Here is a 14,716-nt window from a genome sequence, read left to right on the forward strand (position 1 = left end):
ACCTGTGATTTACGTTTGTTTTCACTGAAAGATATTATTATTATTATTATTATTATTATTATTATTATTATTATTTAGAATAACAAAATGGGATACTCTTACATGGAGACTGAGTTTACAGTTATTGCACACAGGTTGTTTATCAAAGTACACCATGCCTGTTGGATAAACTATATTTCCTGTCAGATGCTGAATGCTAACGTTGCACAGATCCATTTTAAAGCCTTGACGCGGGAGGTGCTCACAGACAATCTAATAAAACTAAAGAACGGGTCACTCTTGGATGCGGGTATGCGTCTATTGCTCAAATACGGCCGTCGTTTCAAACCTGCCGTTTAAAACTGCATGGCTTCACAGGCAATCCTGCGCCTCGTTTTAAATACACACACACAGACTTAGCAGGACGACTGGGACGAAACGAAACGACATTTATTTTGCATTTCACCAACTAAAACGGAAGCCGTTGTTGCCCTATTAGGAGCAGCGCAGCTTCTAAAAGCTGAAAGCCATCGACAGGGAAGTTTCCATAGGAAGCTAATAGCTGCAGCGGCCACCTCGTGTGAACTCGTATCTACTTTTTTTTTTTGTTGTTGTTGGTTTGTTTTTCTGTACAGAATCTGAACAAGGGGTGGTCAAGGACGGCTTTCAGGAGCCTTCACGGAGGGCTCGAGCAGCCGATTCGACCCGGCTCTCCGTCGCGCTCGGGTAGTTTTAAATGTATTGATTTGTTTGTAATGTGAGGATTTGAGGGTGTGAAGGCAGCCACCCGATACCTGCAGTGACTTGTGCTCGAGTTCCCCCACATCCGGGGAAATGGAGGGGAGCCAATCCTCTACATTTTCCTTTAAAATTACGTTTTTATTTATTTATTTACAAGTGGTCGCTTATGAGACGGGCGAACCTAGCATATTAAAGTCCATCTCCTCGTATAGCTACATATTCTGTGGTTTATGAAACAAGTTCACGGTTGCACAATGCACATGCATACAATCTGTGAGCAAACAGAGATTTGCATATGCAAAGCCCGCCCACCCACCAAAATTTATCATGGGTGGGATGGGGATTTCAATTTCAGGTCGGCTTTGTCTGTGAAAATTCACCTGGTTAACCCCCCGCCCCCCACTCCCCGTTCCGCATTTTAGTTTTGGGCAAGGTCATACCCAAGACGGATAAGCCGGAATGTTTCTAAAGTAGGCCTACAGACTAGTGCTCTTATTTCTGTATGTGCAATATGCCAACAGTCGTACAGCTCGCGGCCCAACACACCAGTAATCCTTAAACTCCCCAAGTCCAACGCCTTTGTGTTTAGTTTTTATCTTCCCGATTGGGTCAGTTCTCAAGGGAGGGGTGTCTTTGCGCAACGCGAGCACCGACGAAAACTGCGGTTATCTGAAGCCGTTCCACCTGAACGCGGTTTAAAAACGCGAGCGCAACCGGTGAACAAGTTCTGGGCGGCGCGTTCGCGCCAGTCGAGCAGCCGTACCCCAAAGCGGGCGACCGGCTCACGGTTATCTGTGTAACGATGCCCGTCGGCAGCTAGCGACCGAACTGACCATCACAAACGCCCCCTTACAGTAAAGTACACTTACTTTATATTTACTTTTTTATTTGTTGTAGCCTCGATCGTAAAACTGGCGGGCGAGACCGTAGCATCGTTAGCGGCCGGCGGAGTGCGGAACTAAGCCGCGGTTCCAGAACGCTCTTTAATCGCGAGCGTCGCCGGTAAAAATGTTCAGGAAGGCGACCAAAATAAATAAACAAATAAAATACGGAGTACAGATTTCTGCCACACGAGAAGAGGACGAACGACGGAACGGCAAGAGAGCGAGAAAGCGCGGGAGGAGGGAGGGGGCAGCGGAATGCTTATTATTTTATTTTTATTTTTCCCCGACGACGTTTCCATGGATCTGTCCGACTGCGTAGGGATGCACAGCTCAAATTTCCTGAGTGAAGTACCTGAAGCAGCCCTGGCGCGCACACACTGGGACGACTGTGTCTCTTTCAAAAAAAATAAATTTACTGCCCCCCCCCCCCCTTTTTTATATATGACTTTTTTTCATTTATTTTTATGATTATTTTGCATTATATGTCTTTAAAGAGGCTATGGAAACATAACCCATAACTGAGTGTAAACACGAACCTGAATCAGATGTGACACAGTCATACACAGTCTTCGATTTAAACCAGCATTTTTCTTATTTTTCCACTTCTTTTGATGATAATAATAGTAATAATAATAATAATCAAGAGCTTATTTATACTGAGAATGTTAAACATAACACATGACACGTAATTCTTAAAACATACTATTGGTTGCAGATGCATGCCCCTTGCCCCGCCCCCTTGCCCCCCTCCCCCAATTAAATGCCTTCAGTGGAGCGTGTTGTCCCGCCCCCTTCCCTCCCCACCCCTCTAGAGTGACAGATAGAACTGCATATCACAGAGCAGTACACCTAAAAAGTGCTCCTCCTTACAGACAGGAAGAGCTTATATACCAGTATAACTAAGCAGTTTTTTGTTTACTTTGTTTTTTTTTTCTGTTCTGTTTGCTGTTGCTAATGCCATGCAGAGAGAGAGAGAGAGGGAAAGAGAGAGGGAGGGAGGGGTGCAGTAGTGGGTGGGGGGGGTCTTCAGTGAGGGGGGGGTGTAACGGGGTGGTATTCGCTGTAAGTGTGCTCGTGTGTTCTCAGTGTGCATGTGTGGTGTGGGTAGGAAGTGGTGTGTGTGTGTGAGTACACGTGTGTGTGTGTGTATGCATGCGTGTATGTGTATGAGCACATGTGCGTGTGTGTGGTTGTCTGTGTGTGCGTGTGTGTATGCATGCGTATATGTGTATGAGCACATGTGCGTGTGTGTGGTTGTCTGTGTGTGAGTATGTGTGTGTGCGCGCATGCGTGTGTGTGTACGCATGCGTGTATGTCTATGAGCACATGTGCGTGTGTGTGTATGTGTGTGTGTGTGTGTATGTGTGTGAGTGTGAGTGTGTGTGTGTGTGTATATGTGTGTGTGTGTGTGTGTCTGTGTATATGTGTGTGCGTGCGTACGTGTGTATGTCTGTGTATATGTGTGTGTCTGTGTATATGTGTATGTGTGTGTGTGTGTGAGTGCGCATGTGTCTGTGCATACGTGTGTGAGCGCGCGCGTGTGTGTATGAGTGTGTGTGTGTGCATGAGTGTGTGTGTATGAGTGTGTGTGTGTGAGTGTGTGTGAGTGTGTGTGTGTGTGTGAGTGTGTGTGTGTGTGTGTGTGTGAGTGTGTGTGTGTGTATGAGTGTGTGTGTGTGAGTGTGTGTGAGTGTGTGTGTGTGTATGAGTGTGTGTGTGTGAGTGTGTGTGAGTGTGTGTGTGTGTGTGAGTGTGTGAGTGTGTGTGTGTGTGTGAGTGTGTGTGTGTGTGTGTGTGTGTGAGCGTGTGTGTGTATGTGTGTGTGTGTGTGTGTGTGCGGCAGAGGCCAGCTCTACCGGAGATTAGCTGATGTCAGAGTTCTGATTTGGCGAGCAGGGGTGCGAGGGCTCCCCCTGCTGGCCGTCGGTGGGGGTGAGCGGCGACTCGGCGGGGGGGAGGTCGTCTGTGCTGGTGCTCGCTGAGACCTGAGTGGGGGCGGGGAGGGGCGGGGCCAGCCTGCCCGTGCCCGGGGGGGCGGAGCTGGGGCCAGCGGCGTCGTCGGGGACGGAGAGCGAGGGCCCGGGGGGCAGTCTGACGGGGCAGAAGGCGGAGCCTGTGGGGATGAAGTTCACCTTGTTCTTATCCGGGCAGGAGAAGAGAGGGGCGGAGTCTGGCTGCCGCGACCTGAGAGAGAGAGAGGGGGAGATAGACAGGTGGGAGAGGGAGAGAGGGGGAGAGAGAGGGAGAGAGAGAGAGAGAGAGAGAGGGAGATAGACAGATAGACAGGAGGGAGAGAGAGAGAGAGGGAGAAAGAGAGAGTGAAGGAGAGGGAGAGAGACCGAGAGTGGGGGAGGGCGAGAGAGAGAGGGAGGGAGAGATACAGTGGGAGAAAGAGAGAGAGTGAGGGAGAGGGGGAGAGAGAGAGAGGGTAAACCGAACATCACAGGATTCACTGTCCTCATTCCACGTCCTGTACTGTTGTGATAATATTTACAAAGCATAGTGTAATTATAATACTTCTGTGCGTAATGTCCACACAGAGGCAGCATGGGGGGGGGGGGGGCGCAGAGGCGGCGTGGGGGGGTACGTTGCAGTGGGGGGGCACGGTGCGTGGGGGGGGGGTAAGGTGCGGTGGGGGGGTAAGGTGCGGTGGCGTGGGGGGGTAAGGTGCGGTACTCACGCCATCTCCTCGAACACCTTGACCCTCTCGCAGCCCTCGGGCGGCTCGCGCTTGAACATGTAGCTGTTGTTGGGCTTGGGCGACGAGGCCAGCTTGGGCAGCGGGGAGCTGCTCCCGCTGTCTGGCAACGAGAAAGGTCAGAGGTCGCGGGGTCAGGGGACAGCAGCGTGGCCTGGGTCACAGGTGACACGGGAAAGGGTCACAGAGCGTGTGCAGTTGTAGTAGCTGTCGCAGCAGGAGTTTTCCTTGGGGTAGTAGAGGCTGTAATAGTGTGTGTGTACCTTTGTCCTCGGGGTAGTAGTGTGTGTGTAGAGTGTGTGTACCTTTGTCCTCGGGGTAGTAGTGTGTGTGTAGAGTGTCTGTACCTTTGTCCTTGGGGCAGTAGTGTGTGTGTAGAGTGTGTGTACCTTTGTCCTTGGGGCAGTAGAGCCTGTAGTAGTGTGTGTGTAGTGTGTGTGTACCTTTGTCCTCGGGGCAGTAGGGGCTGTGGTAGTGTGTGTGTAGTGTGTGTGTACCTTTGTCCTCGGGGTAGTAGGGGCTGTAGTAGTGTGTGTGTAGAGTGTGTGTACCTTTGTCCTCGGGGCAGTAGGGGCTGTGGTAGTGTGTGTGTAGAGTGTGTGTACCTTTGTCCTCGGGGTAGTAGGGGCTGTAGTAGTGTGTGAGTAGAGTGTGTGTACCTTTGTCCTCGGGGTAGTAGGGGCTGTGGTAGTGTGTGTGTACCTTTGTCCTCGGGGTAGTAGGGGCTGTCGTCGCGGGAGCCGGGGGGGCAGGCGGGGGAGGGGCAGGGCGAGAGGCTGGAGCAGCTGCTGGAGCGCCCGGGGGCGGACGGGACCTGCGTGTCCACGCTGTGGGTGCTGCTGCTGCGCTGCTGGGGAGGGAAGGGAGCCCGCCGCCCGTCCGGCACCTCCAACGCCTGAGACAGACACACACACACATATATATACACATATATACACATGTATATGTACCACAAATATATACACATATATACACATGTATATATCACAAATATATACACATATATACACGTATATATCACAAATATATACACATATATACACATGTATATATACCACAAATATATACACACATATACACATGTATATATCACAAATATATACACATATATACACATGTATATATCACAAATATATACACATATATATACATATATACTACACATATATACACATCTACATATATCACAAATATATACATACTGCACATACACAAATACCACTTATACATACTGCATATATATACATATATACCACATACATACACATATATATACAAATATATACCACTTATACATACTGCATATATATACATATATATACCATATATATATATACCATATATACATACATATACTGCACATATTTACATATATACACACATATATACCACATATGTATACAAATATATATATATATACACACATACATATACCATATATATATATATATATACACATACGCTTAAATACATGCATATATACTGCACGTGTATACATGTATACACATGTATACCACACATATATACACATATACCGCCCGTATACACACATACTGGAAATATACACACATCTAAACATACGTTATAAAAACACATATACTGCTCATCTAGCACCTCCACTGTCGGAAATCTTACATAAACACATCCGTGCATGTGCGTGCGTGCGTGCGTGCGTGCGTGCGTGCGTGCGTGCGTGCGTGCGTGCGTGCGTGCGTGTGTGTATACCTTTAGCTCCTCTCTCTCTGCAGTGCTGTCTCTGATGAAGACCTTCTCCAGCTCGTGTGTGTGTGTGTGTGTGTGTGCGCGTGTGTGCCTGTGTGTACATGGTGGTGTGTGTGTGTGTGTGTGTTTGTACCTTCAGTTCCTCTCTCTCCGCAGTGCTGTCTCTGATGAAGACCTTCTCCAGCTCGTGGTTGATTCCCTCCATGCTGCTGGGCACTCTGGAGATGGTGGCCTTGGGCACCGTGATGTTAGACAGCGGCATCTGGCCAGGCCTCGACATGGACACCTGGGCAAAGGGCACGGGGCCAGCAGGCACGTTAACAGGTGTGTGTGTGTGTGTGTGTGTGTGTGTGTGTGTGTGTGTGTGTGCATGCTCGTGCATGTGTGTGTGAGAGAGAGAGCAGCACAGCCTCTCCCTTTTCAGTCACTGCAAGCCGCAGACATGCCTGGGCATGCGTCTGTCTTTCCCTCTCCATTTTTCTCTCTGCCACTGGGGTCGAAGCCACCGTGAGGCTCACTGCACATGCTCAGTAGAGATTTGCACGTGCTGGTGGAATTTTGCACGCTGGTATGTATTATTTAAGCTGGCTGTATTGTCCCAGGGAGTAGAGACTTGATTGGCTGTTAGCCACCAGGGCCTGGCCGGGTGGGTGGGTACAGGAAGTAGAGAGCTGATTGGCTGTGGGTACAGGAGGTAGACAGCTGTTGCCCATCTGCACTTGGCTGGGTTGATACAGGAAGTAGAGAGCTGACTGGGTGTGTGCACAGGAGGGAGAGAGCTGATTGGCTGTGGGTACAGGAGGCAGAGTGCTGATTGGCTGTGGGCCATCTGCACATGGCCGGGTGGATCCAGGAAGTAGAGAGCTGACTGGGTGTGTGCACAGGAGGGAGAGAGCTGATTGGCTGTCACCCACCTGCGCTTGGCTGGCTCCCTGCTGTGGAGAAACACGCTCTCTCTCTCCGCTATCCAGCTTACTGCACTGAAGCTGCTGCCTGAGTTTAGCTATCTGCTAGAGAGGGAGGAAAGTGAGAGAGACAGGGGGGGAGTGGAGAGAGAGAGGGAGGGATAGAGAGAGGAGAAAGAGCATTGGGTAGATGAGAGAAAGGAACGACGGAAGAAAAGAGTAAATGACAATTAAAGGAATACACACACACAAATCAATTAAAATCAAATCAACTGGTACACCTTCCCAAAATAGATCCAGCATTAAACTGACGTCTGTATGTATTTATAATAAAATGTCAAGGTTTATGTTAAATTGAGGGTACATTGTTGGTACACTGAAGCAATCTGGCTTCTGAGCTCTTTCTCTCATTATATAAACACATAATTGCAGGAACAGTGTTTTGGGTACCTCTCTGAGCTAGTACGTACTGTGTGGTATGTAGTGGTTTTTGGGGTGCTGTGGTTTTAGGGGTACCCCTCTGAGCTGGTCAGCACTGTGGGGAGTGTGTAATTGTTTTTGGGGTGCTGTGGTTTTGGGGGTACCCCTCTGAGCTGGTCAGCACTGTGGAGGGTGTGTAATTGTTTTTGGGGTGCTGTGGTTGTTGGGGTGTACACGCTGTTTTGGGGTACCTCTTTGAGCTGACGGTGCTGCACCAGTACACAGAGCGCTGTTGTGTGATCCTCTTCTCTCCCGACTTATCAGTCCAACATCCAGGAGTCTGCAGATGAAGTTCATTATTATTATTATTATTATTATTATTATTATTATTACATATGGTCTATAGCAGAGTACACACACAGGCAGATCAATCACGTTTAATAACCCTAATGAGCTGCACAGCTAGTGTGAGGGGGGGGGGTTTTAGCAGCCCCCTTGCTGAGTGGGGGGGGGGGGTGGGTTAAGAGCGCAGAACGCAGTGAATTCCCTCATTCACAGTCAGCCGAGGAGGAGGAAGAGGAAGAGGAGGGGGGCTGTGGGATGTGGTTGGTCGCTGCGTGTGTGAAAGACGCTCTTTGTGAGCGCAGGGGTGCGCTGCAGAAGCAGGAAGCGCGGTTGGCGGTTCTAAGCCCGATTCCAAGACTAAAACGTTTCAGGATTTTTTCCCTCCAAAAAGCTCTCTCCGTCTCCTTTGAAGGAGACCTTGGGGCTTTCTCACGGAGGGTGTACCTCCGCCCTTCCTGGCCGTATTCACCTCAAACCTGCATGTGACTGCAGTTTAAACTTTAGTTTTTTTCGAGGGGGGGGGGGGGGGGGGTCAGGTATATATTGCTGTCAATTTTACAAGCAATTTGAAAATGACCCTACAGAATGAAACAGACATACAGGAAGTGGGGGGAGGGTTGCCTACCTGTGTGTCTCTGTCTCTCGCACGGGGGGGGGTCTGGCGGGGGGGGGGGTCACGTGGCCACTGGCCCGTCAGGTAGGGCGCTACGATATACCGCCCAGAGACGAGGCCCAGGGAACAGAGTAGGAACTGCACACCTGAGCGCCCTTACACCTGTCCTCCACTAGGGGGCGAGAGAGAGGCAGACAGAACGCAATTATTCAGTCACTGTGGATCTCAAAGGCCGCCGCATCTGTTGGCTCTCTCAGCCAATCAGCACTCAAGTGCCTGATTCCAGTCACTGATTGGTATGGATCTCTCATTTCCAATCGAACGTTGACTGAAAGGTAAGTAGTGACTTTTTACGGTATGAATGCAGGCATAAGTGTGTGTGTGTGTGTGTGTACAGTACGTATGTGTATTTGTGAATGTATTTGTTTTTGCCAGATTATGGCAAGAGGAAGCGGAGGAAATACACAGAGAAGGAGAGAGAGAGATGTCTTCAGACAGAAAATTCTCTTCTCATAGGTGGATAAGGGTCAGAAAACCCAGGCTTCTCATTGGTGGATACAAGTCATCAAAGCCTGGCTTCTCATTGGTGGATATGGGTCAGCAAAGCCCAGAGGAAATAAGTAAAATATACACTACCTAATGCCCCAATTTCATTTCTACCCAAACAGGACAAGGTTACCATAATGACAGTGGGACTGTTTGTGTGTGTGTTTTGGTGTGTGTGAGTGTGTGTGTTTGGGTGCGTGCGTGTGTGTGTGTGTGTGTCTCTGTCTGTTTGTGTGTGTGTGTGTGCGTGTGTATTTGTGTGAGTGTGTGTGTGTGTGTGTGGGTGTGTGAGAGATACTTTGCGCACCAGGCCTCTACCAGTCAATCACCAGGCTGCCACACCTGACCAAACTTCCTGGAACGGAGTTCCAACATTCCGACATCACCGTGGGAACCAAAACAAACAGGTCAGTAAAGGACACCCCAGATATGGGGATGGGACCTGGCCCTCGTTGCCCGTCTCCGATCCGGGATCTAAGTTCCTGAGATTACAGCACTTCAGCTCCTGCCAGTGCAAGTTTCCCCAGGTGCCAAAAGCACATGGGACAGATGAGTGTGTGATTCACATCTGAGGAAACACACGTGCGGCAGAAATACTTCTTTCATTTTTAAACCGCCAGCGTTGTTATGGCTACAAATGTTATACATGTTATAGCACATTCAATCGCTGAATGAAACTATGGGTGAAAGGCACACTTTTTTTTTTTGCCTCTCCCTCTTCCAAAGCTGCAAGGTGATTGGTCATCCCCAAAACCAAACGGTTACCACAGGTTGTCTGTCACGAGTAAACTATGTTTTGGTAATGTGCATATCCCCAGAATTTCCCAGAGTTGTCGTTGAATTACAGCATTTCTGAAATATAGTGTTTTGTTTGTTTTGGGCTGCACAACAAGGGTCGATCTGTTTCAGGATTTTGTGCCAACATTTACTCTTAATTATTTAATTATCTGAATCATATACTGATCTAACATCTGTATAAGCACCAGCTACAGCCACAGACTGCGAGGGTATTCTAACAACTGAACCAACTTAGTATATAGAGCTGACAGAAAACTAAAACTAATGTAACTGGTTGGAACAAAAACCAGGACCGGAGCTGGTCTCCCCTGCTTTATCGGTCAATAACAGTTTTTGTTGAACAAAAACTACAAGAGGGTCCGACTCTGTAAATTGGCATGTGTATACATTAGACCGTATAGAACAACATATGAAAAACTGAGCAGAATTTGCGCTTCTGCGCAGTGTCTGCGTCCAGGTCTGCGTCTGCACAGCACACCTCTCACAGATGACACAAAAATAAATACTATCCGCGCATATTTACATACGGCCGGCTGCTCTGTTTATACGTTCATACGCACTTGCAGAATGCTTTATTTTGTATATTGTTTTATGATTTGTGCACGCAAAACATTTGGCGCTCGTGCAGCGTTTAAAAAATCTGCTCCCCAGAATGCAGCAGCTGATGACCGCTGGGACAGCGGAATGCTAGCGTCAGTTAGCCACGACGCCGCGGCGTACGATTCGAAGAGCGGACCTGGGGTGCGTCTGGAACCCGACCGCTCAGAAACGGGAAGCCAGACATGAGCACGTTCGCTTTTCTCTCAATACATATTCTGTTTTTACATTAACTTATATATAAACATAATATGTATGTATGTATTTATTTATTTAGTGATTTATTCAGTGGCCTCAGGTCATGACTTTTTGCAGAGGCGTAACATTGTTGCTGTGCATCTGGCGTAAGGAGTGATGTCATCGTTTTCAGAATCCAAAAGGTCACATGATGGAATGTCACCTCCCCGCCCCCCCTGCCCCCCGCCCCCCCCCGATCTCCTGCCATGGCTGCTGTCCCGTTGCCCTGGTAACCCCCGTAAGCGTGGTCCGAGCCTGTGCACGGACACGCGGCGGCTCTGACGGACAGGTCGTTCATCGAATAGTGAAACAGTAACGAAACCGCCAACGCAATTCTCAGTGACCTCACTGGCCTGCCCCACAAGCAAACACCACATCTCTACAGCCAAACCACACACACACACATCAGCCAAACAAACACCAAATCTCTACAACCCAAACCACACACACACACACACACACACACACACACACAGATCAGCCAAACAAACACCAAATCTCTACAGCCAAACCACACACACACACATCAGCCAAACAAACACCAAATCTCTACAACCCAAACCACACACACACACACACACACACACACACACAGATCAGCCAAACAAACACCAAATCTCTACAGCCAAACCACACACACACGCATCAGCCAAACACCGCCAAATCTCTACAACCCAAACCACACACAGCATGAGATCTGCCAAATGCAGGAAATCTGTACCAAATGAATTACCGCTGAATCACCGAACGCAGTGTGCACAACCGCAACGAGCACCCGGCTCACACCACAACCGGACACCCCTGACCACAACACCGTTTCAGGTCAAACCCCCGAAATTTACAGACTGACCCCAAAATGAGAAACACAACCTGTAGCAACACAGCTCTCCCAATGATCACCCTAACAACAACAACGAGAGAAAAGGAGAGCACAGGATAACACCCCACACCAAAAATCCTAAATTTCCCTCCCGTACGCTAAGCGCTATTGGTTGTTTCTGTCCTGTTTGGCGCATTCCGGTTGGTCCGGGGGGGGGGGGTTGGGGGGGGTTCCGCCAAGTCAAAGAGGCACCCCCCCCCCCCCCCCCCCCCCCCCCCGATTTTCGTCTGAGGACTCCTCTCAACCCAAATAGCAGAAATGTACATGGCAGTTAGGAGAGGGTTGGAGGTCATGGCTTTTTTGGGGGGGGCACGGAGGGTGGAACGGGACGGCCCCCGTATTGTCCCGAACGCCGAGACCTGCGGATTCCGCAGTGCAGCTCGCACAACGACAGCGGCGGTGGCGGCCATCTTGTGAAAAGGTAAGAGGATGCGGGGGGGGGGGGGGGGGGGAGGGGCAGACGCCATTATGAGTACCAGCGGGATCCGGGAGATTGTGGGGACGGCAGGAATGTGGTAGCATGAATTGGGAGATTCACGCCCCCTACTGCCCCCCCCCCCCCAAACTCAGAAGAATGTCCCGAGTGTTAGGGCCACAGACACAATAAAATGCAATCTACTGTAGCAGAAATAATGTGGAGCCCGCCCCCACCCCCAAATTCAGCGATCTGTTTCTGCTCTGCAGGAAGCATTTCATATTTTTTAAATCATAATTTTGATTTATTATTTTTTTAGATTAAATTTTGTTTGGTAAAGCAACTGCAAATTTCAACACATTAGTAACCTGACCTGATTATTGTTTGGTTTGGACCAGGACACTGTGCTAACCACTCCAGTTCATCGCTGGGGCACCCCCCTCTCCCCCCAAATTTAGCAACCCAGGGAGAGGGCCACTGTGCTGGATGTTCTTGGGGGAGGTGAGGTAATTTACATTGTTTACATTTTTTTTTTTTTTTTACAGGTATATAGTACCTGTGTGTCCCAGCGGCCTTCGCGTTCCCATTCGCCACTGCGCTGCCACCGAAAGGAAGGAGTCGCGGTTGAACCCGCACAGGGGACGTCTAATGTCACGCAACCTCCAGCATCGTCACAAGTCCGATAACAACGTGCTAAAAATAGCCGCGCAGACCGCGCCAATGGTGACAGCGCTGCATGATGCGTTGGGGGGGGCTTTTTTTCCTGCACTGTTTTTTCCCCCTGTTTACGTCCCACAAATGTAGGCCTGGCGTTTGTGGCCGTGCGACCTTCGAGTTAGCCAGGCGAGCTAAGCGCTGCGCGGCGCAAAAACGCATCCATCCAGCGCAGGTCGGCTCTGTTCTTAAACAACGTCATTGCACTGGGTAGTCGGCAGTATACCGGCTGCAGCGGAAACCTCTGGGTCACTACGTAATTCTACAAATTGTTTGTTTGAATCTAGCAAACTGTCAACTTCCCCACGTCCGCAGTCATTTCTATTTTTTTTTTTTTTAGTCTTGACCTGGAAATTTTACCCAAGAACAGCTGATTGTCAGGCTATGCGCTCAGGAACATAAACAAACCAAAAATATATATATTTCATGCAAGGAGGATCACTTTTGTACCTGGATACTTAGGGATACACTACACGCTAGCTGTGCACCCACGAATCTTGTGCAAAACAAATCATCTTCCATTACAATAATCCCCGGCCAGACTTGCAGCACACATCTGAGGGGGCCGTAGGCATTAGCTTCCTATGATAGCTTAGCTAGTTGGGCAGTCAAAATGATTAGCCAGCTAGCCGATCATTCTGACACGGCTAATTAGCCAGTTAGATGGACCCCTCAGATTCGCAGAAACCGGTTTGAGGAAATAAAATGCAAAAACAAGCAGACATCGCTTATGACCTACATTGCATCCATAAATTAGGAGGCAGGCTTGCTGCCTAGCAGAGAAACCCACTGGCGCCGGATGGAGGAGATGCTACCTTGCAGCCGTTCGGATGCACCAATCATTACCTCCGCGAACGGGCGAGACGGTCTTGTTGTCCGGCGACGACCGTGTCCGTATTGCGGTCAGCCTGGCGTCCACCGACCCGTTTGCTCCCGGGTTGGCCGGCCACTGCGTCGGGCTGGCGGGACTGGGGCTTCTCGATGTCGTCGGTTCCGTGTTGCTCCCGACAGAGTAGGAGGAGGAGGAGGAGGAGAAGGAGGCGGAGGCTTGTGAGGTGGGCAGGCGGGTTGGGCTGTGGTTTTCACGCAACAGCTGGCACGGCACGGTGGCGTGCGCGGGCAGCAGGCGTCCAGGGGTGGGGGTGTTGGTGGTGTTGTCGGCTGGGGTGGTTGGGGACCCCTCGTCGCGTTTGACCCGTTGCTGATGGGGGTTGTGATAAGGTCTTGGAGGGTGTTGACATGAATACCGGGTAGAGAGTAACAACACTTTTAGATGGAGAAAAATAACGTTGGCTAAAATATCAACTGACAAAGCTTATATACGTCAGCTAAAATAATAGTCGACCTATATTATTCTCACATTCGTGGGAAAATAAATTGTGCTTTAGAAATCATTTAGCTTCCTGTGCCCCTTGGATATGTGCGACTTTGCAATCAGTTAGGTTGTTTAGCTTGCGATCTGCAGACATCTAACCTGTTTGTGGCCAGATAACTTGTTTTAATTTAGCTAAACTAACTGGACCTTGACAAGATTGTATTTTGACCAGGAAATCAATCCTATTCCTCGCTAGCTGGTTAGTAGCTTGCTATGTCCGCCACAAAAAGTTATTGAGCAGACCTCTCTCTTCGTGGTTAAAATGTACTCTGAAATCTGCGAACTTTACTAAATTACCTCAATTTAGAAATGTATCGACAAATATCTCTGCAATATTACCCTGAGTGACAACACAACTCCGCTTTCGTACCCACTGGGTTGACAGGCGGGGGGTGGGCTACAGTCCTTTACTGTAATCATCTGGTTGGTGGGCTAACGGCTTGTGTCGGCAGTCGTTGGTCAGAAATTTTATATTGACAGTGGAGGTGACCAATAAATTCATTGACGTTTTGCCCACGTGAGGAGCTCTTCTTTCCTCGGCACCCTATTGGTTGTGGAATTAAACTGACAGCGCACTTTGTGAACGACTACTACAGGGTTTGTAAAGAGACCGGTACATGTTGTAGGATTAGTATATTGATTGGATGGGATTACACTACAAATGCTTTTGCCTAGTTTTTCCTTATACGTAGCCTTATAGTTCAAACGGCACTGTATTATATTAAAGGTGGAATCCTTTTGTATATTTGTGCGTAAAATAGTGAACTTTTTGGTCACAGATATGAAGTCTACGGTCAGTTAAAATGGTGTAGGCTATTAATTGCATAAAAGCTGAAAATGAATCAAA

At 49.0% G+C, this 14,716-nt stretch overlaps 1 protein-coding gene across 1 annotated transcript; it reads right to left on the reverse strand.

Moving 5' to 3' along the window:
• Nucleotides 1–3,374: 3,374 nt before the first annotated feature.
• Nucleotides 3,375–13,897, reverse strand: glcci1a (glucocorticoid induced 1a). The gene is given in 10 exon segments (XM_035430655.1): nucleotides 3,375–3,788; nucleotides 4,285–4,405; nucleotides 5,005–5,197; nucleotides 6,158–6,310; nucleotides 6,939–7,031; nucleotides 7,601–7,665; nucleotides 8,358–8,400; nucleotides 8,403–8,479; nucleotides 13,341–13,692; nucleotides 13,694–13,897. Coding segments are annotated over 10 exon segments (1,461 nt in total). The 5' UTR covers nucleotides 13,736–13,897; the 3' UTR covers nucleotides 3,375–3,466.
• Nucleotides 13,898–14,716: the final 819 nt, after the last annotated feature.

This window comes from Anguilla anguilla, chromosome 8, assembly GCF_013347855.1.
Source record: "Anguilla anguilla isolate fAngAng1 chromosome 8, fAngAng1.pri, whole genome shotgun sequence".
In the NCBI taxonomy this organism is placed as follows: Eukaryota; Metazoa; Chordata; class Actinopteri; order Anguilliformes; family Anguillidae; genus Anguilla; species Anguilla anguilla.